The 25,510-nt window shown below is 42.9% G+C and overlaps 2 protein-coding genes across 4 annotated transcripts in view; both read left to right on the top strand.

Annotated features, from left to right (window-relative positions):
• RhoGEF64C (Rho guanine nucleotide exchange factor at 64C) overlaps positions 1 to 16,033 on the top strand; it is a 103,483-nt gene extending 87,450 nt beyond the window's left edge. For all 3 annotated transcript variants that reach the window (XM_070997071.1, XM_070997073.1, XM_070997072.1), the window contains 4 exons: positions 7,775 to 10,809; positions 10,873 to 11,268; positions 13,219 to 13,446; positions 15,576 to 16,033. In XM_070997071.1, coding sequence (XP_070853172.1) covers positions 7,775 to 10,809; positions 10,873 to 11,268; positions 13,219 to 13,446; positions 15,576 to 15,707 — 3,791 coding nt within the window. In that variant the 3' untranslated portion in view covers positions 15,708 to 16,033. The remainder of the gene's footprint in view (positions 1 to 7,774; positions 10,810 to 10,872; positions 11,269 to 13,218; positions 13,447 to 15,575) is intronic.
• Positions 16,034 to 22,227: 6,194 nt separating this feature from the next.
• Positions 22,228 to 25,037, top strand: LOC108014442 (protein maelstrom-like). Its single transcript, XM_036815630.3, has 4 exons — positions 22,228 to 22,441; positions 22,504 to 22,705; positions 22,919 to 23,460; positions 23,520 to 25,037. The coding sequence occupies exons 1-4, from the start codon at positions 22,322 to 22,324 to the stop codon at positions 25,035 to 25,037; spliced, it is 2,382 nt and encodes a 793-aa protein (XP_036671525.3). The 5' UTR covers positions 22,228 to 22,321.
• Positions 25,038 to 25,510: the final 473 nt, after the last annotated feature.

The raw sequence follows: 25,510 nt of genomic DNA, 5'->3' as shown, positions 1-25,510 counted from the left end.
CAATAAGCGTATTAACAAGGCCCGCACAAACACCGACATAATCGTAATAAAGTTAGCAACGGCAACGGGCTAACCGCACACGTGGCCCCCACATATAGATGGACCGACTGACAGGGATTTGGATTGCCCGACCGAAAACCAAAAACCAAACCCCAATGGGGAAGCTCCTGCAGGGGACCCAAAAACGAGGGAAATTCTAACCGCAAAACAGTGCAAAAACCGTACAACAAAATGCAGTTGGCAAAACTCTCAAACTGCCATTGCAGTTGCGAAACTAGTCTGCAGTATGTTGGCCAAAGCTGTGAAATTAATTAAATAATATTTATTTGTTGTAAGAATTTATTAAGCCGAGGAATGGTATGTGCATACACATAGTTCCATGTCCAACAAGGTGTGAAACTTCGCCTTACGGTGGCTCAGACAAAATCCAGCACTCTACTATACTCACACACTTTCCGAAAACTGTTAACTTAATTGTTAACTCTTGGTGGAAAGAGGGTTTTCCTTTTCCGGACCGAGGGTCTGGGGAATATTCAACGTTTAGGAACTCCTTTAATTGTTGTTGCTGCACCACAAATTGCAAATGAACACGAAACTGGAAAAAGTTACCCATGCCAACGTGGCGTATACGTAACATTTAACTCTTGCTCCAATAAATAGTGCTTAGAATTTAATCGTGCAAATTGAACTGAACTTGGCCAAGCTCCCTCCCCTTTTAATTGATCTGATTTACAAAATTTCGCAGAGAGAAACTATTTTTTGCATTCTAAATTGGTAATTACAAAGCTTTTATCGGGGAATTCATTTCGATGGTATTTTTAGAAACGTTGCCAAATTATATCTAACTAAAAAAGGTAATGAAAAATATTTGTTTACTAATTCATTTCTCACTTAAATTGAAAGAATATCTATATCATCCTCAACAGAACTGAGGCCCATTTAAAGATCTCCACCTTAAGTCCGGAATATTTTCCCCTGCGGTTTTTAGCCCCAGTTTCCTGGTTTGCAACATTCACTTATCTGCATCTTGTTTGGATTGCCAGCTCTAATTTCTTTCGTTAAAGCTTAAATTTCCGACCTGAATTTCCCCCTCCTCCAAAATTCTGTTAAAACTTGCTGCCTTAAAGTGCGTAATGAAGCTCTCTACTTGAGTGATTCAAGTTTCCTGGTTGCCAAAATGTTTTATTCTGCTTTATTTTCTCAAAATTCAGCTTGCATTTTGCACTTTCGCCGAGCTTGGCATCCTGGAACTGAGCTCCTGTTTCGGAGATTCCTTTTGTTTTGCTTTAGCCTTTTTTTTTAGCCAAAATTATCGTAAAAGAATTTTACCTGAGCTACGTGACTGCTGAACTTAATATCCGTTTGTCATAAGCGTTTCTAATGCTCACACAGCGGCACACACGTACACGACTAGGACCGTGTATATGTGCGGATATCCTTGCACTGCACTTAGCCGGGCTAACACACACACACCCATACTATTTTGACGGGGACACGTACAACAGCCTGCCGGAATCGCTGACGGGGGAAGGGGATGAGGAAGGGGCTGGGGGTAAGGATGGTTCGGATCCCAGGGAACTCAGATACGATCTCCAGGCAGGAACTGTAAACTTGCTATGCGCTTTGGCAAAACAAAAGCCAGCGACATTTTCAGCTAAATTAAGTATTTTTAGTATTTTTAGAACTTGTCTGCCAGTTGTGCTCTGAACTGTTTCGAGACTCTACAGAGAAAGAAACTAGGTAATGATAAAATTGTTCCCTTAACTTAAAGATTGGTGTCACATTTATAATACTAATTTCCGGTAAAGGCTTATTTGTTGTAATTTAAAGGCCTTGTAGCTATAATTATAAAAATTAACTCGAGGTTCTTTAATTTCCGCAAAAACAGAGTCCTTTAAAAATATTTGTTATACCTTTAACCTATAATTATCTAAAGATATATTTTTTAAGAGTATATGACCATTTTTTTCCATTTAAAATAATTAACATATAGATACACAAAATGAATCATAATATATCATATCCTATCATATCATATCATATCCTATCATATCCTATCATATCCTATCATATCATATCGTATCATATCGTATCATATTTAAATCAATACCAGCAAATAAAGCAAATAAAACTTAACTTAGAAACTAAATCTTTATGAATTCTGGCATTGTTTATCAATTGTTTATCAATGAAGTTAAAAAAAGTATTTTATCTTAGGATCGTAAGATTTCTCTCAATGTGGAGCCCTGGATTTCTTCTCATTTTTTTGCAGTTCGCTTCTGTTTTTGTTGTCTGCCAATGCATGCGAAAACTTCGCAAGTAGATTTTTGAAAGGTTTCTGGATGCGGAGCGGTGCTTTAATTGCATTTCGCCGCGTTGCCTTGGCCGCCGTCTTGTTGACCCGGCTACCCTGCTCGGGTTTTTCTCGAATTCCAAGCTGGGGCTCCTTTAAATAATGCAGCGCATTGTCTGGGCTGCAGGTGGATCCGCCATGGCCACGCCTCTAAAATGCTGGCCATAAAAACGCCCCCCTACATAGGATATATAGTGAATACATTCCTCTCGCCCTGCTCAATTTTTATGACATAAAAGCGCCGAGACTGCCATTAAAGAAAAGTGTAGCACGCTTCTTGGCGCAGAAATGGCCACGGAGATTTTTCTCCTGAACGTTTTTTATTCTCGCGGGCAGCAAGAAATTTTCCAACACATTTGGCAAGCGAAAATGGTTCTGAGGGCTAAAAGCTGAGGCGTAGTATCTTGGGAATCGGTTTGTTTTGGCCCACTCAGTTGTGTTGGCCCTTCCAGAGTCATTTTCATTCTCGTTTTCATTTTGCCCTCGCCAGCGTTGCTGTTGTCCTTGCGCAAATAATTTCCCTGATAAAGGATTTTCAACGCATCTTATGCTCGCTGTTTGCACTTTCGCAATATGTTTGCCGGCAGTTTGTTTTTGCTCACTGCCCAAGAAATATATATTATATTCCTTTATACAGCCCTAAAACAGTTGCATTCAAATGAATAGCTCTGGAACTCTTAATGATAATTCTGGATTTTTTAATTTGATTAAATACCATCAAATAACAATGCCTTTATGGCATTTTCTTATTGTTTTTTGCAAGATTCGCTAGTTTTTCCTATTTTATACATGGTAGCTTTTCATAATATAGTGATGTAATTTAAAGCCATTGAAAAATCCTTTTGCTTTGATTAAGGGTTGCTTAATTAAACTAAATTCATTAGCTTGGTGTAGTTAAGATAATATATTCCTATTATTTCGATACCCATTGTGTTTTCCTGAGAAGGAGTCTCCGGATGCGCCTGTAAGTAGTTTACGCGCATTTAAAAAGACGGAGCAGCAGCAACATCAGCAGCAGAAGTCCTGGAGTCCTGGGAAGACAAAGGATCTGGGAAAAGGGTGCTAGGATTCGATGCCAGGACAAGGAAATGAATGTTTCGCTGGCCAGCGAAACGTGCAAGTGCAACAACAAAGGCAGCTGTAAATGTTGTTGCAACTACCTTATGATGCACTTTGTTCGCCCACTTTTTGTTGCAATTGCAATTGTTGTTGATGCTGTGCAATGGGCATTGTTTGCTCGTTTCACAGCCAAAATGAAACTCAAATCAACTCGTGCATTTCTAATGCGAATTTATATGTTTTAACCCGTCGCTGCCATCAAAATAGCAACTGCTTTCTGACATGTCCGGCTAGTAAAATTTGTGTCCTTATTGAAATGAGCCAAAATGTACACAATGTTTGCTGGGGACCCAATAATGTTGCAGCTCTAAAAGGGCGAGGGTGCACTCAGAAAAATGTTTAGAGAATTCCTAAAATGCAGCTTACTCAATGGTCAATCTATCAAACATTTAGAAAATTATATGAAATCACTTTAGAAACTTTAGAATTTCTAATTGTTTTTTTTTGGAGATTTGAACGGTATTCTTAAACCCTTGAATTGTTTTTAAAAGTGTCTAAAAGTATGCAACAATATATTTTAAAATAAGAAGTAAAACTGCAAATTTAAATATTATCTAAATACAACTTTTTGAAGCAATAGAATTTGAAATATGTTTTTATAAAGATAGTATCTGGATGCAGTGACATTCTTGGCTCTCTGTAGAGATTGGCGAGGGGAATCGCAATTCCAATCGGAATCCCTGTACGTTTACGTATCTCAATCCCTGCTCAGCCACTATAATTTCTTTCTTGCTGCTTTTCCCGCTTTTCCGGACCCTCTGAGTTTCCTCGGCAGATTGCCAGACTCCCTCGGAGTCTCGAGTCTCGAGTCAGTTTGTCAGCTTGTCAGCACTTCGGAGGCAAAAGTGCCTGGGAAATTGGGAAAGTAAGGGAAAGGCGGCGGGGAAAAGCTGGGCTCACATAGCTTCGGCCATGGCTTGCTTTTGTTACTCATTTATTTTGATTTGTTTACCATTGCGATTTATATTTCTTCGTCTCGCTCAGCAGAATGGCTCAAAGGAGGGGAAATTCCGGAAAGCAAGGGAGCGAGTGTGCAGAGCAATAAAATTAAGCTTGGATTTATTGACCCATTTCAGTTTGACTTGCTGCCATTTCCCTTAACCCCTCTGCTTCGGCACTCTTTGTTATGCATGGCAACTAAATTAAAATGTTTTTACTAATCCCGACAAGTTACTCTTTTAATTACTTTTCCTTCGCAAATGAACAAAGCCGCATGGGGCAAAGGGATTCAGCTTCCCGATTCCGACATCTCCTATTTTCACTTTGTTTACTTTACCCTGCTTCGATTTTTATTTAATTTGCCAACTAACCGAAAAAGCCAGAAATCCATTCTGCACGAAATTGATCCAATTTAAGAGTGCATTTCAAATTTAACAATATTTTTACCCACTTGGCTTGGCTAATTGAATCCTGCAACGAAATTCGATTGGAGAGCTACGTGGCTCTGCTGAAAATGTTTGCTTTGTTTTAGTTATTTTTGTTTATCTATATTTTTTTTTGCATTTTCTGAAGACACACCTAGGCGAAGGCAAAGGCAATTAAATAAATGAAGGCTTTTGTATGCGCTTGGCTTGTCAAATTTGGGATTTATTTGTTGCTCCTTTTGCGGCCCTTTGTCGAGGGTGTATTACAAGCAGCCGAGCATCGCATCCAACTACAAAAGGCGTTAATTAAATATTTTCGCTCAAAGACAAGGCGGCAACCAATTACAATAGTCGGCAACTGCGCGAATTCACAGCGACAATGGCAGTGTAATGCTCAACAAAAATCCCATTAAGTGGCAGTGCGAAAAGGGCAGCAGGAGAAAAGCAGTTGGGAAAACCACTTATCACTAGAGATGTCAACAAGATATTATTATTAATTTTAAAAATATTAACAGAAATCAATACAATATTTATTTCCAAAAAAAAAAGAAATCTTTTAAGGGTATTATCTTTTTAAGGTGCCTAAAAGTATGCAACCATATATTTATAGATCGGACTGATACGAATAATTTTTCACTGCATACTTCTTAGCACCCATATAATTAATATAAAAGCACTTGACATTTTTTGTAGGGTCTGTGCGAATTACAGTAAAAATAATTATTTTTTAATAACTAAAGTAATATTTTTTAATAACTTTCACATTTTTCCTAGTGCAGCATCGGTTTAAGCAGTGTTAACTGACATGTGTTAGCTGAAACCCGAGTTACCTCCGCCACACACAGCTAAATCCACCCGATCCGCTCCCCATTGTTGCTGTTTTGCATGGCAAACTATTTCGAATGGAGGGCGGCTAATGCGATTAGCGAATCGAAGGGTTGTCGATTGAAATTCAAGTGGCTGTCGCAATTATTTAATTTCATTGTTCGCAGGAGCGAGTTGTTCCTGCCCACGGCGATGAGCTGGCAGTTGTTTATTCGATCCGCTTTCGGGTTCAGAGTGCACCGACTGAGCTCCTCGAATCTCCATGCCGATGACACTCATTAACATTCAACGCAAAGGTGGCCGGAACCCATAAAGCCAGCTCACTTTTCGCGCTCATTAAAAACGACTTTGGCCATTTTTGTGTGGTTCACTGTCCGGATTTCTTATCTGTATTTTTTGAAAGGGGAAAGGGGTGAGAGGCAGGGTTTCCCTTTGGGTTATCAACCCATTTTACGGCTGACGTCAGCAGCGGCACTCAAATTCTTTGGCGACACAAGTAAACCCTTTTCGCAGCCTCGAAATACATTTAAATGTAATCTATTATCTTAATTCCAACACAAATTGTTGGGAGCCAGCCACGTTCGCGTCTTTGGTCGCGATTGTGGCAGAGGAATTCGTCCTTGTGCGGGCTCTTAACCCGGCTAACGCAAATAAAGGCCCATTTACAGGACCAATGCCACAGTCAAGGACTTGAGCCGCCTGGCAATTCAAATGCCAGGACAAGCGGACAAGGACAGGCGCTGAAAAGCAAAGCTTATCGGCCGCAACGTAAATCACCCAATTTACCATAAATAAAGATACGTACATATTGTCAGCCTCTGGGCGAGGGAGCTGGTTTGGCTTTTCGGCGGTTTTCGGATGGGTTTCAGAGGGTTTTGAGATGGTTTGGGCGGTGGTGCGGGTGGTGCGGGTGGTGCAACCACAAGCGTGGCCACCGTGGAGAACCGAAAACCAAAAGAGCCGAAACAAAACACCTTATCGCGGGCAGGCACATCTTTAAGTGGCTGTCAACGGAAGTGGTGGGTGGATGGGGGTGCCCTGCAAGGATTGTGTAGGTGGTGATGCTACTAAAGTGGCTGGGGCAAGAACCAAGCTCCAAGGACCAGGGCAACTACACCATTTGGCCGAACATAAATCTGCATGAAGTGAAGCGAGTGAACGAGTGAAGGTGCTGCCAGCGAGATAAATAAGTAGCCATTCAGTCAATGGGGGATTCCCCGAATGTTGCGCAATAATAGCTTAAGTACTCTATAAATAAACAGCAGCAATAATAATAACCTTAATTTCTCAGGAAATCAGAAATTCTCTCGGAATTACATAGCCGAAAATTGACAGCAATAAAGCCTTTAAATTAGCAACCTGTGCGGAAAGTTACCTGAATAATCCTTTTTCTGTTAGCTTTGCCTGTAGAATTAGGAATCTTTTAATTGTTAGATAACGATGCAAAAAGATAAAAAAAGTATTTCCATTATTTCCATTTAAAATTCTACAGAATCCGAATCAAATGGCTTTGAATTTATAAAAGATGTTAGGCCATTAAATAATATGTAAAACTAAAACATTATAAAATTGTATACACAATAAAAACTTTTTTTCGCGATCATAAATTAGAGCTTAGATAAAAATTAAGAGCAAGGAATTTAGTTTAGCTTGGATACAAATAATGATATAACTTTGTATATGTTACCCAAATAAATTAGAATTTTAGAAAGATTTCTAGATATTTTAAAAACATTTTCTGTTGTATTTCTAAAAAATAGAATTTGTTTCATAATTGTAGTAACGTTTTCAAAAACCATTCAGAGCTAGCTAAAAGCCTTTTGAAAAGCAACACAAACTAGCTGTAAGCCCCATACTTTGGCCAACTCTGCTGCATTCGTTGTCTACCGCATTTGATCCAAGCCAAATCCCCTTTGGCTCTTGGCTATTACTCCCATGATCAGGCAGCAGTTGGAAGGGGATGAGGCTGGGATGTGGCTGTGGGAGGCTACTCCGCATCTTGGCCAGAGCTTGCCGCTCCTAGATTTACTTTACAAAAGCAACATTTTGCCAGTTGCGACACGCCACTCACCAGTGTCACCATCTAACCGGCTTGCCATCTACTCTTTTGCAGGCACATCCAACGGAGTGGGAGGAGCAGGAGGAGCTGGAGGACCAGGATCAGGACACGGACTAGGAGGAGAGGCAGCCCAAAAGACGACAGCAGCAAATCGCGATTATGACGATGATGACGAGCACAACGACAAGGATGAGAGTCACGACAACAAACCCAACGACTTGGCTGAAAGGGAGCAGGACAAGGACAAGGATAAGGAGCAGGGGCAGGGGCAGAAGGAGGACCCGGAGCAGGGTACTCTGAAGCAGGAGAAAAAGAAGGATGCTGGTGGAAGGCCTGCGGCAAGTCAAAAGCGTGCAGCACAAACGACACAATCGCGAAATCCCATCAGACGGGCGCACAGTGAACGGCATTTGTCGACCGCGCCCCTGGTTGCCAACGCCTCTGCCCACGGCCACGCCTCCTTTGCCGCCAACGCCTCCATCGCAACGACGACTCCAGCTGGTGGTGGGGCACAGAATGTCATTTTAAATTTTAAGGACACAATGGCGTTGCGCATAAAAAGCAACCGCAGCGACTCGAGAGATTTATTTCAAAGGCGGCCCCGGGATCCGCCACCACCGCCTCCTCCCAAAGGAGCTGGCAAAGGATTAGAGCCGCTGCCGCACGAAATCAATAAGTCGCCTCCAATGCCCCAAAGGACGGTGGTGCGAGTGGCACCTTTCAAGCCGCAGCAGCAGCAGCAGCAGGTGGGTGGCGGTGATGGTTTCACCCACGAGGTGCATCGCCTGAAGATCTCGCACAGCGAGGAGGATACGGATTTGGGTGTGGAGCTCCGCCGCAGGCCAAATCTCTTCCCCTCCGCCGCCGATGAGGATGATGCCGCACCCAAGAAGACTTCCATCCTGATCAGCGGCGATGATTGCTACTCTACCATGAACCTGAGTGCCGATGCCGCCCAGCCGCTGTACCAATCCTCGGTGGTGGTCAACAGCCACTCGGCCAACAGTGTGTGCATCAGCGTGAGTAGCGCGGAGGAGCAGGAACAGGAGCTGAACCACTTGAACACACTGCACAGCCAGCAGATGGGCATGGGCATAGCCATCATACCCATTCGAGGAGCCGGCGGCGAGGTGAATCTCCAGAGATCCGTGTCCTGCATCTCGTCCACTTCAAGTAGCTCAACCTCCAGCAGCAGCAGTTCCAGTGGGCGGGGAAGGACCCTCATCCGCCTGGATTACGAGAGGGAGCGCAAGGGATCGGCCACCAGTAGCACGCCCATCAACACGCCCCCTGTCATCAGTTCCACGCCAGCCACGCCGCCGCCCATGGAGTCGCCCAATCCTCTGGTTCCCCACGAAACAGAGCTCCTGAAGATCCTGCGAAATCCTGTGGAGGCAGTCAAACTGAATCTGGTGCCACATGTGTGTGGCTTGCGAGCACCCGCGCGGGAAACTGGGAAGTCCAAGAATCCTAGAATTCAGGAAGAGGAGACGCCCTCTAAGGAACCCGGTTTCATAGCCAAGCTGCTGCAGGATCCCATGCTGGGCCAGGTGGCCGAGGGTCTGGAAACGGAGACTGTGGCGGAACTCATCGAGAACTCTCTGCAGCGACTCCAGCAGACCAGGAGGGGAATCGACATGAGCGGCACCAAAGACCACGATGATATGAACCGCCTAATCAACGCCTCGCTGCAGCGCATCCGCCAGGAAAGGCAGCCGGTGGCGCCACCAGCACCTGTCAGTAGTAGTGCAACCAAAGAGGAGGACCGCCTGTCCAACCGGGGCAGCATCAGTTCCGCCAACAGCTTCGCCTCGGCCCACAACTATGAGCTCTTCGACTTCGATGGCGGCGCCGGGGGCAATGAGTCGGATTGCTATCAGAGCTGCTCCAGCGAATTGACCGCCTCGGGAGTCCTGGAAGAGGATTCGGAGGGAGTGACGCCCATTAAGGATCCCGAAACGGAACTAGATGCTGCCACGCGAGCCAAGTTCTATCAGCTCTTGGTGGACGCCACTCTGGCCGAGATCGAGCACTCCACGCATATGGATCAGAACTTGGGTGCGGACCCAGAGCACCATTATGAATCAATACGGCACAGTGGAGACCCCATTTACGAGGAGATCCATGAGGTTCCGCCGCCACTGCCACTCTCTGCTCCGCCCCTCAATGATGCAGAGCTGGACAAGAAGGCTGCCCGCTCTATCTTCGAAGGAGCCTCTAAGTATGACATTCTCTCCTACTTGGTGGATGCCAAGGAACGGGGTTTGGCTCGCGAGGAGAGCTTTGACTACGGGAACAACCCCAAGATTATTGAAGAGGAAGCTGCCGATACGCTGAGTGACCTGGACAAGCGGCAGGCGGAGGAGAGGGAACGGGAGCGGGACAGTGGTCAGAGCAGCATGAGTTCCCTATCCCCACCGCCGCACAATTTCATATGTGGCGGAGGAGGGGGAAAGTGCTCCGGCAGCGATGTGGAGCGCCAGGACTCCGGAGTGGGCTCGGAGACCAGTAAGACATCCCGCAGCAAGTACCAGGCCACACCCACCGTGCTCCACCTGTGCGAGGATTGCGATGGAGCAGTGGAGATGCAGGTGGGCGAAGGAGGAGTCCTCTATGCTCCATTGGTGTGCCGAAAGTGCGGCAAGAAGCGCGTGGAGCGCAAGGAGATCATCACGGAGATCGTGGAGACGGAGGAGAAGTACGGCAGGGATCTGCAGATCATACTGGAGGAGTTCTGCCACCCCATGCTGGTGGCCGGCCTGCTCACCCAGGAGCAGCTCTCCGCGATCTTCCTCAACACGGAAGATCTGCTCGAGAACAACCAGACGCTGGCCGAGCGCATGCGCGACGCCCTGGACATGTCCCTGGAGCAGGGCGACGACGACCTGCTAACGGTGAACATCGGGCGCATCTTCCTCGACTTCACCCAGATGCTGCACGCCTTCGAGAGCTACTGCGTCCGCCAGGCGGGCGCCAGCCTGCTGCTGGCCAATCTCGAGAAGGAGAAGGAGCTGCTGCGCATCTTCCTGAAGGTCTCCCAGATGGAGAACGCTGTGCTGCGGCGCATGAACCTCAACTCTTTTTTGATGGTGAGTAGTTAATGGAAACGGAAACACCATATAGTATATAATTAATCCCTTATTTTTCCATAGGTTCCCGTTCAGCGCGTTACTAAGTACCCACTTTTGCTGGCCCGCCTCTATAAGGTCACTCCCGCCCACCTCGATGGTCGCGATCTGCTGAAACAGGCCCAGGAAAAGATCGAGCTGCACCTGAACCACATCAACCAGGAGGCCAAGGATGTGCCCACCAAGCTGTGGCGCCGCATCAGCTCCTCCAGTCCGAACAGACGTGCCTCCTGCGAGATCGACATGATCAACATTAAGCTGCGCAAAATGGCCATCGATGTCCTGGAGTGGAACCACGACGAGGTGCGATTCGCCATGGAGGGACGACTGCTCTACACCCAGCCCACGGACAGCAACTGGAAGAAGGCCCGCACCATCAAGTTGACCCCGGTCAATGCCCTTTTGGTTACCAACGGCAAGGTGAGTTTTAGATTTCTAAAATAAATATTATTTAAAAATGATTAACTAAGGTCCTAACAACAGTTAAGTTTATAAACCTACTATATTTCATTTTTTTAAGAACATCAGATATATAAGTAAACAATTTTGGTTAGTAAAAGGCTATAATAAATATTCAAATAGATACATATATAACATTCGCATTATAAAACAAAACAAAAAACAAATATTGTATTTCTATTTATATATCTTATATTTTGTTTAATAAATAGTTCTAATCTTGTAGGCTTTTCGACAGTTTCTTTCCATTTCCCCTAAAGCAAAGACCAAAATGTGATGCAGGATGACAAGGCTTGACTTTTCAAGAGTTCACTACCTTCATTTTCTCAGTTGAGCACCTCTTGTAGTACCTTCTCCAGGTCCTTTCCCCCGATTTTTCCCTTTTCTGCCCCCCCAACTGGGCCACATTTGACGGGCATCAAGAGACGTTGGCCGTTTGACAAGGGCCAAGATGGCAAAGGCGATTGCGATGGCGATGCCAAGGCAATTAGCGAGCGACGCCATCCAGTTGCCTCCGTGCGGCGGGAGCTGTCCGGAGCTGTCTCGGCTTTTCCGGCTGCCATGGCAACACTTTTCCGTGCGATAAAAGATTTCAACAAATCAGAGCCGGCTCGGCTCCATTGAACCGGCACCACATCCACCCAACACCCAACACTTCCCACTCGTTCTGGGTTTTTTTCCTAATGAAAAGTGCTTATCCCAGCAACTATCTCGGGTCCAAAAAACAAAAAATCCATTTTAACCGGTTAAAGGCGAAAAAAATGGAAGGAAAGTGGCATCCTGCCAGGGGTTTTGGGATCGTAGGCGTAATCGGCATGCGGACGCAGTGCGTATGTCACATGTTTTGTTTGGTTTTTCTGCTCCGATCGGGGTTTTTACTTTTTGCAAGCGGCCTGCACTAAATTTCTAACCCGTCCTCGACCGCCGGCAATTGCTCAATTCAAGAACGGCCCCCATCTATCCAACATAGTTCGTTGCAGCCTGTTCCGTTTATTTTTTGCGAGAGCTTGTCTTGTGGCTCCAGTTGCTGCTTGGTGCCGCTTCCTGCGGCAGTTTCTCGGGCTGACACGCTTTGTGCGTTTGTTTCAAAGCCTTATCTAGGATAGTCCAAAATGCACTGGAAAAAATCACTACGGATTCTATAAAAATCCAAGAAAAAATACTTGTCTACTTGGGAATGCTAGGTCCTTGTAAAATACTACTTCAAAGTATCCACTTTAACTTTATAAAGCTAACTTATATTAAAAATTCTATTTAGTTATTTTTAAATCCTAATTTAGCCGGTTATAAGCATAGTTCCGTTTTCTCAATGTCAAGTTAAATTTTGTCATTAAGTCTTAGCTAAAGGAAATGGTACAACTCGCCTACATTTCATATTCTGGTTGCTAGACCTAATTTAAAACCAAATCATTGATAACAGACTCTATAAAGATTTATCGCTCGTAATATTAACATCACATTGAGAAAACAATTCGTTTTTGAAAGCACTTTAACTTGAAGCAATCTTTCTTTGACTAGGACTAGTATGAAATTGAGAAACCTGACTTTAATCCTACGAAGTTTTTATTATTAATAGTTAGATTATCTTATTTTGAGGTTTACCACTTAAAATAAATTTATTTAACACACCTTTTAAATTATTCAAATTCAATAAGATTAGTTTACGCTTGTTGGACTTGCTAATAATTATATGTTATTATACTTTCCATAAGGATAAGTTCCCAGTGTCCTTTGTCCACCCACTTATAGTTGTAATTTTGTTTAGTTTCGTTTTACACAATTTTCAATTTTCCTTATTCTGTTCCTTTATTTCCATTGTCGCCCCTCTTGGTCCCCTTTTTTCTGTGCCACGCCAACCGACATCGACGACAACTAAAACTAAAACAACGACAACGACAACGGCAACAACAGCCAAGTACCAATTACAGGGCAGAGAAGGCCATGTCGGAAAAGCTGAATTTCCCGAAGCACACGGGCATCCGCGAGGCCTCCCTGCTCCTGGTGAAGGAGAAGTGCGGACGGTACACGCTGATCCGGGAGCCGCTCTATCTGGACAGATGTGTCGTGTGCAGCGAGGCGGACTGGGATGATTATTTCGAAGTGCAGGAAATTTCATCGAAGGACACATTCATATTCAAAGTGAGTACGGAATCGGTATCGGTATCGGTAACGTCGGCAGCCAAGCCCTTTGTTTTCCACTCCAGCTGCTGGCCAAGCCAATTCAGTAGTCCGTGGCAGTAGTAGTTCTGTTCCCGTTGAGTTGGCTTCTGAATTAGAGAGCGCCCTTTTTGACTGCACATCGCCCAGCGTTTGGGCCTCGTTAGTTTCCAGCTTAGTGTGGGCATCGCTTTTGGGCCGGGATGGGATGATAGTTTCTGGCCTAGCTAGAAAAACCCGAGAAGTGCGGTTAATAGAGCAGGGCAAACACAGGAGTTAACCAACCTCGAAATTGTGTTTTTTTCTCAAAACATATGGCAAAGGTTTATCAAAAAGGACCCTAGCTGAATTTTTCATAAGGTCAGAGGCCAAAATTTGAATTTGAATTTGTTTAAAAAGATTTAAAAAAATATATTATTCGGTCTTAAAAAACATACAACTTAATAATCCTCTAATAATATAATGATTGATAAATAGCTTACATATGTCAGGATATAAATAGGTTCTTATTCATTAACAATGGACTACACCTTATTATTCAACCAGAGTTTTAGCAACCATTCCAGTAAATTGAAAACTTTGCAAAAATGCAAAGCAATATGAAATCATCCAGCTTAAAGTGCTTCCCGCACAATCATCTTGGAATGTAATAAAAGTCACCCTGGGATAGCTTCTTCATTCGCACTCACATGCTCGCAACCTTTTCTAGGGGAGCCAGCAAATTCCTTGAGCAGGGATGTGGGGCAAAGGAAGCTCCAGCACAATGAAGAGTTTACCTTTTGCTGGGGTAAAGTAAAGCAATTTTAATAACAGACAGAGCGCAAAAAGCGTATGCAAAAATCCATTCGAAATCTTTGCCCGTCTAATGCTTGTAGCATCATCCGACCAGCCATCCAGATTTTAGTCATGCAAATTTCCATTTTTTTTATTTTTTTTTTTTCCTGTTCAAGCCCGGCTAAGCCGTGGCAGAATAGAGGGGGTTAGGAGAGGTCCTGGCCAGGCCCGCAGGCGGAGATCCTTTCAGACGCGCTCAGGCAGCGCACGTAGAGCGGCTGCCAAAATGAATGACATTTATTGAAATACGTTATATAAAGAATGAAAGAAAAACGCACGGGAGCGCAACAAAATGGCTGCGTGAGCGCTCCGCCGGGAAAAGGGGAAATCGGGCGAAAAGGAGACAGCCAGACTTTGGGACACGGCCGGGCAGACAGATTCGGCACAGGATGCAGTCCAAAAAATTTAATTTTAATTTAATTTGCGATTTCCTTTTCAAAAACACTCAAATTCATCAATATACAAATTAATTTTTGCACCAAGAAAATAACTTGGTCGAGCTTTTGGGAAAAAAAAAACTAGTTCTAGCATTTATAACGTTATGATTGACTCGATTGTATTTTTAAATATTATTATACATATTTGGAATAAATGTAGTTTTTAAAAAATTCAAATTGCACTAAAACATAAAATTAAATTAATAGAAATTGTTTAACAAAATCGGCTCTATTTTTCCATTCATCAAACTACACTGATGGGCACTGAAATAAATTAAACTTATTAAAGCCAAATATGTTATATATAATGTAATGTAACCTCAAACCTTTGTTTTAATGTTATATAACCTTTTGTAAAGGATTTTTTCCACATAAAATATAAATGGTCGAAGAAAAAATTATCTTTAATTTTTTTAAATGTTTTGCCTCTGACTTTTTTAAGGATATCATAAGTTTCTTTATTTCATAATTTGATTTAGAAAGAGTTGAAAATATTTTTACATATTGTTGTATTTTGTTCTTTCTTGTATAGATGAGGTATAAAAAGTCCTAGTTTCAGATATTCAGGGTTGTAGGTTTTTAAGAGTGTAGGGCCCACTCTATGACGTAGGCTGTTGTAGGCCGGCGGCGTATAAATTGAAACGTTTAGTTCCGGCCAACTGAGCGGCTGACGAGCGTCCGCACATTCACACACGCACTCTATGGGTCCTGTCAAAATGACATCCTCGCTGGGTGGGAAAATTGGGTGGTAAAGGGGGAGGGGGAGTAGAAAGTGGGATGAGGTCGTAGGTCGCGGCCCAGTCAATCAAATACGTTTAACGCCGCTTTATTTATTCGCAGGCCGAGGACGGCGTCAGGACGAAACAGTGGTACACCCAGCTGCAGTACCACGCCCAGGGCATGGGGGCGTGGCGGAAGAGGCGTAACGCCCTGGCCAACATCATGATCAACGGAATGCTGGCTCGGAGCTAGCCCATCAGCATCGGCATCACCATCCCGAAACCCAACCCGATTCCATCCACCGGACACCGGATACCGATTAGATGGCAAAGGACGTAAAACTCAACAATTGGTTATGCATTTAATGTGTATTTATGCGCTATTAACCAACGGGCAAATTTCGTTTCGTAATTATAATTTAAGTGATATACAATTGAATCGAGCACGCATAACGCTAGTTAGTGTTTACATAATACCTATATCTATACCTTTATGCCTATACCTTTATATTATGCATAACCATACGTACACACGAATACCCTGAATACAATGCAATAAAATACCATACACTAATTAAACACTTCAAATTGCGTAATAATTGAAAGGCTATTTGTTTGGGGGCTTGCGTCATAAATCCTGTTTGTGGCATGTCTATTGAATCCACCTGGTGAGCAATGGAGGCTCCTCGATAAATCTCGTAATGCTGCATTATTTTTAAATTTAGCCCCAAGATTTATGGGGCAAAGGGAGAATTAAACAGGGCATCCAGGCACGCACGTGGCCCAGACTAAGTCCAAAAACAATCCCAAAACACTGCCGAAAAGTGCTCGGCACAAACCATAAAGCACTGTAAATATTTTCGGCATTATAAAGGACGGCCGAGTTGATTAAACCATTTTAAATCCCATGAACTCATATTTGGTCAACAATAAAAACACTCGAGTGGTAAGGGCTCTCGGCATTATTATTTGTTTAATTACACAAACAACCGGGCAGATTATTATGGTTAAACACGAAACGGTAATTGTTATGACCAGCAATTGCTGCGACAATTGTACTGGGCTGAAACGAAAATAAATATGTGAACAGGCTTTGGCTGTGGGACCTAATATATCTATATCTGTGGTTCCCACTGGCTTAGAACATAATGTGGGTTTGGTTAATGTATTTTGGAGTTATATTTCAATGGAAAAAACCCAAAATTACATTTCGATTTGATAACAATTTTAGGTCTTTGGAATTTATTCTTACCTTTATATTTTCTTTTTTTCATTTGATAATATATTAATCATGCATAACATGAAGAATATAATTTTTTCATTTCTAGTTATATTTTTAAATAAATAAATCCACTAATAACATTTTTGTTTTGTGTAGCCTACATTTCCGGGCAATGCAAAACTGTGGTTATTAACTTTTCATTAGTTTATTAAGCCATCGAGCTTTATTGTAACCAGTGCTGTTTATCTAGATTCCAATTCCAAACACTCGGCATGCCAAATTGTTAAATGGCAACACTCGACCTCGAATGTTTTCCCTTTTCACTGCGGTTAACCCACATCCACATCAACATCAACACTGCGGACACGTCGAAATTAGTTGGGTTAAGGCGATGGGAAAATAATTTCCAGACTCGCCTGCGGCTCATCAAAGCCTTTGATGGCTTCCGTTGTAAATTATACTAATACGCCACGTAAACAAGTTCCAAATCCTTTAAAGCTCCGCAAGATGGCAAAACTAGGGAAAATTGAAAAGCGCCGGCAAAGGCGACGCTCTGAGGGAAAATATTGTAGCCACTGCCACTGGGAAAGCAAAAGCAAAAGCAAAGGGAAACTGCATGCTGAGCGCAATTATGCTGGACAAACATTTACCAGTCAGGCAGAGCAGCCATGACTGATGCACAGAGAGAAAAAATGTGAACACTCCATCAAGGAGGAAAATTAATACAGTATATATTAAATATTTATACATAATTTAAAAAAAGAATTTACACAAGGAATAATTTTGATTAAGCTTATGTATAAGAAAGATTCCACAGTAGCTAAACCTAAAAAATATAGGTTATATGAAACTTACAATTGCCTTTTAATTAAAGAACCTCTATATTTGCTAGCCTTATATGTACATTCGAAGAAAAGCAACATAAAGGTATGTTAATTTTTAGTTTTTAGAATGCAACTTTAAAAAAATATTCAAAAATATATTATACTTTATTTTTGTCTGTGCATTTCGGCAAATATTTGATACAGCTGAAAAAATATGAATTTTATTGTCAATGCGATTTTAAAAGAATGTCTCTTACTGAATTTTCTTTCATATAAATGTGCTAGTGTTTCACAATAATTTAAGTAGTAAGGTAAGAAAACGCAATTTCAGATTGGAAAGCATCCTACTTTTTCCTCCGTGCAGCACAAACGACTGGTGGCAGGTGGAAATGGTCTTGGAGGTCGGTACTTAGCATCCACCTTGGCACATACACTCCAAGCCCATCCGATGGCACTACTTTCAGTGTTCAGCTGCGATGCTTGCCAAACACAGACAGAGTCGGAGTCAGAGACTCCGGGATCCATGGGCCCAAGTCAGCTGGAGATGTTGACTAGGTCGTGAACGTGTTATAACAATAGGATGTTAGGATAGAAGGATGCGGGGGCAGCGGCATCGGCACTAGCTAGCGACTAACACTAACGAGCAGTTAAACAAGCTTAAGATTTGCCGACGCAAATAAAAACACAGCCTGAGACCCGGAGTTGAGCCCCCAATCCCGCCCAGAAATGGCTGCCAAGCGGAACGGAAATGAGGGGAACCAACCGCCAACGGAAGTGCGGATCGGCGTGCAATAACACAACCAGGGCACGTAGCACAAACACGGCACATTATATTGTATAAGCAGACTTCATTACGGTATTTAAACAGAATATCCACAAATTCTGGCATGCCAACTGGGCACTGTGGATCGAAACTGGTTATAGTATATATAATATCAGATGGATGCTATACAACTCGGGGCTATCATAAAGGAAACCCCAATTGAATTATCAATGTGGGAGAACAATACACGGCTAAAAGAGCTCGCAATGTGGAGTATAAAACTATTTTAAAAATGTATTCCACTCGTGGGTGGCATTTATAAAATCAGCTCTATCAAAAATCTAGCAAAGCAACCTTTTCCATAGAAAAATGTTTGAAAATTTAAGGTTTGAAATTTTGTTTGGATATAATATACTACTGGGTCTTAAAGAAAACATTTGCCTTCTTGTTTGTTCAAAAATATTTTGTGTTTTCCCTGTATAATTGCTTTCCCGGGGTAAAAATTCAACAGTTTTATGAGGCTGACTTTCGCTGATATCATTCCAGGCCTCATAAATTGAATTATCTGCTTTCATAAATTCAATATTATTGCTTCATAATTTCGGGTTCGATAATTAAAACTTTTGGGGCCACCTGCCTGAAAGAGAGTACCGTTCACAGTTCGCTTTCAATATCAAATTAAAATGGAACCCACATAAGTGGCCGGGTTATTGGAAAACTTGGCCAAACTCCAAACATTTTGGCAGCGAAACTTTTGCATTTCACCCATGGTGCTTGAGGGCGTGCCAATATCCACATACCCACATCAAAAGTCAAATTGTGAGCCAGTGGAGCGGGTCGAAGGAGAAGTCGAAGTCGAAGGAGAACTATCCGAGGACCGCAAGTCGGTTGGAGTCTGAACATCTTGTAAAAAATGCATCACGTACTTGGAAGGTTGGCGTCTGATTCCCGATTCTCGATTTCCTATGCCTGATGCCTGGCAATGTGATTAGACCCCAGGCACACGGAATGCACAAACTTTTTTTGAGTTTTCCGAGCAGGAGAGGTCACCCCCACAGACATATGCTCCTTTTGGCCAAAACTACGGATGGGCAATAAAAATTTGTCGCTAGGCCAATAAATGTAGACCATATCCAAAAGCCAAGAAGCCGTGGAGCGGAAAAACTAACCGAAAAAACCATTTCATGGCTGTATTCAAAAAGCCGCACAGTTTGCAAACCACAGGACCAAAAAATGGGGACACAATGGAAAAACAGGTGAGACAAGCTGACTCCGGGTCAGGCTTTCCTCCTTTTCGGTGCTCCTGTTTTGACCGTGCGCAAACAGATTTGAAGTAATAAAAAATTGAAATTAAAAGTTCCACTCCAGTTGACCACTTGGCCGGTCACCGCGAATGGCGACACAGTTTTCACACGAAATAGGTCGTAAAAATTATGAGAAAATCCGCGGTGGAAAGTGGCCAGGCGATAACTGCCAGAGATGCCAGCTATTTTGAGGCTATTATTCGGCAAGCTTTTGGAAAAAAAACCAATTTTTAGTGTTATTCTTTTTGGGTAGAGCAATTGAATTTAATTTTGCTGAAATCTGGATTATTTTTGACTTAACTTAACTTCTTTTTTGCTTTGATGTTGCTTAAGTTTTTCATTTTAAATGGAACTTTAAAGATTTTCTTGAAATATATAAACAATATAAAGGTTAATTAAATTGTTAGGTATACGAGTTATCTTAAAACAAAGCTCTATATATCTTACCCAATTTATGTTAGTGAAACAAACCTCTTAGCTTAATTTTTAAATCACTTCTAAATAACATTTTTAAATGTCTAAAAGTATGCTACAATATATTTTTAACTCCCAAGTGCAAAGAATTCATTCATTTCTTTAATCACTGCATAGTTCTTGACACCTGAAAATACATTTAAAAGGGATTTCAAAACCCTCGTGATTTCAGTGGCACCCTTAAGTACTTTATTTTACATCCCTAATAATTTAAAGTTGCCTTAAACATTTCTTGACTATGTTTTAAGAAAGCCTAAGCACTGATTAAATGTCCTTAATAGTAAAATGGGTTCAGTAAAGGAATTTTATAATAATTTTAAAATTTTAATTCTTTAAAATTAGCTTTTCTGTGAACTTTTTTATATGTTCATCATTTCGGAAATGCCCTATTTGGTCTCTTTTTCTTTGGCTAACATCACTGGTACCCGTCTAAGGTAAACTTGTCCTAATATAACCACCCCCGTACTGCCTCCTTTTCTATCCACTTCAGCTGGCTGCTCAATGAGGTCAATGGGCAGGCATTTCATTTCCATAATTTTCATTATTTCGCGCTTAGAGCAAATCAAACAAATCGTTTCTACAGGAATAAAAGAAATTTTAATTGTTTGGCGGCCTTGTCAGTTGAGGGATGTGTACGTAAGATGTGTGTGTGTGGGCTAGTGGGTGTGCGTCTAATCAAAATTGCTGTGCACACACATTCAGCATATTTCACACATCGTAGTCGACAGAGAGGACATAAGAATAATGTGCGACACGTTCGGGCATAAACCGAATTAAGTATACGCCGCGTTTGCCAGGCAGCCAGCCAGCCAGTCGGAGGAGGACCTAGGGAAACCCGGAGTCGCAGATCCGTAGTGCTGGAGTGCCGGAGTCCGAGCCGCAAAAACCAACCACACACACACACACAAGCACACACACGTAAACACACTTTACGCCAAGTCGCATCTTTATGCGTTGTAGCTGCTCCAAAGTGGCAAGCAAACACCCCACAAACACACCCCCACAACCACCTCCAAATTTACCCAACCACCATGTGCTAAATATGTATGAAAAAAATAAAATAAAATAAAATAAAAAAAAAACTGAAAGAAAAATGTGGCAAAAAGTTTTTGTGCGCACGCCGTGGAAAGGCCAACGTCTAAGTGAATTTGCCATAGTCAAATTTTGTGCGGCTTGCCTTAGGTCAGGTCTGGCGAACTGCGGGTTACGGAATACGGGTTACGGGCCAAGAGAATACGGAAAACGGACTCAAATTTTCCGGTCAGAGCTGCATGAAATTTGCATTCATTTTCTTGGCCAAGAGCTCATTCAAACCATTTCATTCCCCAATTTTGGATTATTAAAATTTTCAAATAAATCAAAAATTTGACCAGTATCCCCGCTTTTTATTTTTCGCGTATTTTTATTTTTTTTTGGCAAATCCCAACCGACAGCAGCTGCCGGCAAACATCGTGACCGACTGGCACCGAGTTCAGTGTGTCAATCGAAGTTTAACGGCCAGCCGAGCGGTATTTACAGAGAAATCCGCTGACAAAAGCGCGCGCTTGAGCAGTGAATTGAGTGGTTTTGAAAAGGTCTCAAGAGCAAATGAGTGCTGCATTTGAGTGAGACTCGAATTCTTGAGGAAGGACTTACAGGACGCCAATTTTCCTAGCAGTAGCTGAAATGCCGAATTACCCGGGGATGATTTTAAGCTGAACTACCCCAGAAATTGACCATGAATACCGAGTTACAGAACGAAAAACTTAAAAAAGCTTGACATTTAAAAAGTAAGCCTCCTTTACACTACTCTACATACCTGTGTAAATTAGTGTGGCCAGTTTTCGATTAACAGCCATTTTTGGGAGTGTTGTGAGCGGAAACAACACACTTTTCAGCAAAAATTTAAATTTAGCTGAGATCGCTCGCAAAAGAGGAAAATAAGTTAAAATGTAAACAAAATATACAGTAACAAATTAAAATGTATTAAAGTTTCAGTTTCAGGACCTTATAGGACTAAAAAAAAAAAAAATGCTCTAATTTCTATCAGCTTAGATTTAAGGGTTACATTTAAAATAATTTTTAGTGTTGTAAGCGCACAACCCTACCTTGGATTTATAGTGTTGCAAAGCTCCAGAAAGTCGCTGCGTGATTAAGTAGCTCATTCCTAACCAATTTTTGACAGTCATCCTGAACAGTCAGACAGACGGGAATTCTGAAAGCAAGACAAAGCACAAGCAAAAACATTTTCGCAAGACAGCTACTTCCGATTTGAATTAATTTCTTATTCTCTTAATTACGATGGCCCCTAAGAAGATTAGCGCGTTTATGTTATTCGTAACCGAGTGGCGGAAAACTAACGACTGTGGTTTTGAAATGACCATAGATCAGGCTGTGGCCCACTGCAGCGAGATATGGAAGGTGAGTTCTGCGTGATTCCGCACTCAATCCAAACCATAGAGCTTATCATCTCTTTTCTTTAGGAAATGACTACTCTGGAGAGGGGCCCTTACTGCTCAAAAGCCAAGGATGCAAACGGTATGAATGGCAATAGGGTGGAACGCCTCAATTGCTACGGCCATCCAGTTACCCACGTGGAGCAGGACAAACGACAGGTCGAGGATCGCGAAAACCTCCAGAAACGCACCATCGAACGCATGGTGATGGACGCCAAGAACTCTGATGGTAAGTCAAATCTCCTAGTGGGACTAAGGCATTAGAGAGTTATTAGAGTTATTAAGTTAAGTGTAAATTAAAATTTATTTGATTGATCAATACTGAAACAAAATTATTTTTTTGTATTTTTATGAACCTAGCCCAACAGTGAAAAACACTTATGTCTTAGAAATATTTTTGTGTTAACTTTAACTTTTAACTTACCAACTTTTTGTGTGGCAGATTTGGAGAACGCCAAGTTCGTTTTGGTCGCTTTCAATGTCTTCACCGAAGACGTAATCCACGATGTCTATGTGCCCGCCGAGTTCTCGGCCTGTGAGTTTTCCCTGAAAGATGGTGTACGCTCCGTATATAGCACCCTGATAGCTCCTGACTCGCTCATATTCGGACACGCTAGCGATGCGATCCACCACGCAGCGACGACCCACGAGCTTCCACTGCCACCCAGAGCTCTTGGAGATCGGAAAATGCTTAACGTCTTTCGGAACATCCTTGAGTACCTAAAGAAGTGCCAGTGGGATGACCGATTCGTTGTCTTTACGCCATCAAAAGGTATTCCCATGGTCACAAAGTGCTTTAGCTATTTGGGCGAGGGATGCGGAGTCGAACTAATAAAGGTCCTTGACCTGCATTATTTGTTCTTCATGCTTAAGAAGGTGGTAATGGATGTCGCCGGATTTCCCGATCCTGGAATAAATAAACACGTGACTGACATGATTTTTAAACGGGACACATTTGATCTTGCGCCTGAGATCGCATGCCAGGTAAAAATTCCGTGATTAAATATTTGCATTATGATACTATATTGTTGTTCTGTTTGCAGTACCACGAGGAGATCGACCGCACCAAGTACTGTACCCAGAGCATGGTGACCAGATGGGCCTATACCTTCTGTGATTACATGTGCGGCAACCTGGCCATCGCCCTTCAGCCTGGAAAGCACAAGCCCCTGTCCAACGAACCCAATCCGGATGCCTCGATCTCCATTGAGGCCTTCTGGCAAGAGATACAATCCCAAGATACCGAAATGACCTCTACCAGCCGACCTTTCGTCGCATCTAGCACCCACGACCCCACTGACCATACCGCTTTTGCATCCGATTTAAAGGAAGAACGGGAGTCTCCCAGGCTCGGCAGGCGTTTTGCCAGGGGACGCAGAACTTCAGGAGGATCCAGGGATACAACCCTGCGCGACCCTTTTTACTCACCCTCCGGATCGCGGTTCCGACAAGAGATCCTATCCCAAGATACCGAGACGCCCTCCAGAAGCCAACATTCCGTCGCTTCTAGCTCAAACGTCACTTTTACATTCGATTTAAGTGAAGTACGGGAGTCTCCCAGGCTCGGCAGGCTTTTTGCCAGGGGCCGCAGAACTTCAGGAGGTTCCAGGGATACACCCACAGGATCGCGCTTCCGGCAAGAGATCCTATCCCAAGATACCGAGACGCCCTCCAGTAGCCAACATTCCATCGCATCTCGCTCCTACGTCTCCTCTGACCATACCGCTTTTGCATCCGATTTAAAGGAAGAACGGGAGTTCCACATGCCTGGCAGGCGTTTTGCCAGGGGACGCAGAACTTCAGGAGGATCCAGAAATACAATCCAGCGCGACCCTTTTTACTCACTCCCAGGATCCGGGAAAGAAAACCAAGCTCAAGATACCGAGACGCCCTCTACCAGCCGACCTTTCGTCGCATCTAGCTCCAACGTCTCCACTGACCATACCGCTTTCGCATCTGATTTAAAAGAAGAACGGCAGTTCCACATACCTGTCAGGCGTTTTGCCAGGGGACGCAGAACTTCAGGAGGATCCAGGGATACACCCACAGGATCGCGGTTCCGGCAAGGGATCCTATTCCAAGATACCGAGACGCCCTCTAGCAGCCTACATTCCGTCGCTTCTAGATCCTACGTCCCCTCTGACAATTCCGCGTTCGCATCCGATTTGAACGAAGAACGGGAGTTTCTCGCGATCGGCAGGCGTTTTACCAGGGGACTTAGAATTTCAGGAGGATCCAGGGACCCTTTATACCCACTGCCAGGATCGCGGTCTTGGAAAGAAAACCAAGCTCAAGATACCGAGGCGCCCTCTAGCAGCCGACCTCTCGTCGCATCTAGTTCCTTTGTCCCCACGGACCATACCTCTTTTGCATCAGATTTTAACGAAGAACGGGAGTTTCACATGATCGGCAGGCGATTTGCCAGGGGACGCAGAACTTTCGGAGGAACCAGGAATACAACCCTGCGCGAACGGAACTCAGGGGCTTGGGATCTACCGACTTCTTCGCACTCTCTTCTGAAGTTAACCGACAAAGATTTGAGCAAGAAGAATGCAAACTAGACCTAACTATTTCTAATTTATTTTCCGATACACCAAAAATATCATTTAAATAGCAGCAGCGCTCTGCAGAACAAACGGAAAATAACAATAATCTGTATACAACACTATCAAAAATATACAGAATCAACAAAAATCTAGAATATATCATCGAGACATCGGGGTATATATCTGATTGCCTGCCACCAACGACACTACAACTTTACAAATCCTTATATTAATAAACTGATTTGAATAACAAAATAATAAAAATTACTGAAAAAATTCAAGTATGTAAATATTTCCTTAATATTTCAAGTAAAAATAACAGGTCCCTAAAATAAACCCCCTTTCCAAACTCACTAGTGTTCACTTCCCCTTAAGGCATTATCCAAATTCAATTTAAAGTTTTAGTTTTTCTAGCTTCCCAAATTGACCTTCTGTTATCCGAGGAAAACACTTAAGGGGCAATCGGTCATTGACTGGGGGGAAGGAAC

Source organism: Drosophila suzukii, chromosome 3, assembly GCF_043229965.1.
Source record: "Drosophila suzukii chromosome 3, CBGP_Dsuzu_IsoJpt1.0, whole genome shotgun sequence".
In the NCBI taxonomy this organism is placed as follows: Eukaryota; Metazoa; Arthropoda; class Insecta; order Diptera; family Drosophilidae; genus Drosophila; species Drosophila suzukii.
This window is presented reverse-complemented; position numbering and strand designations above follow the sequence as displayed.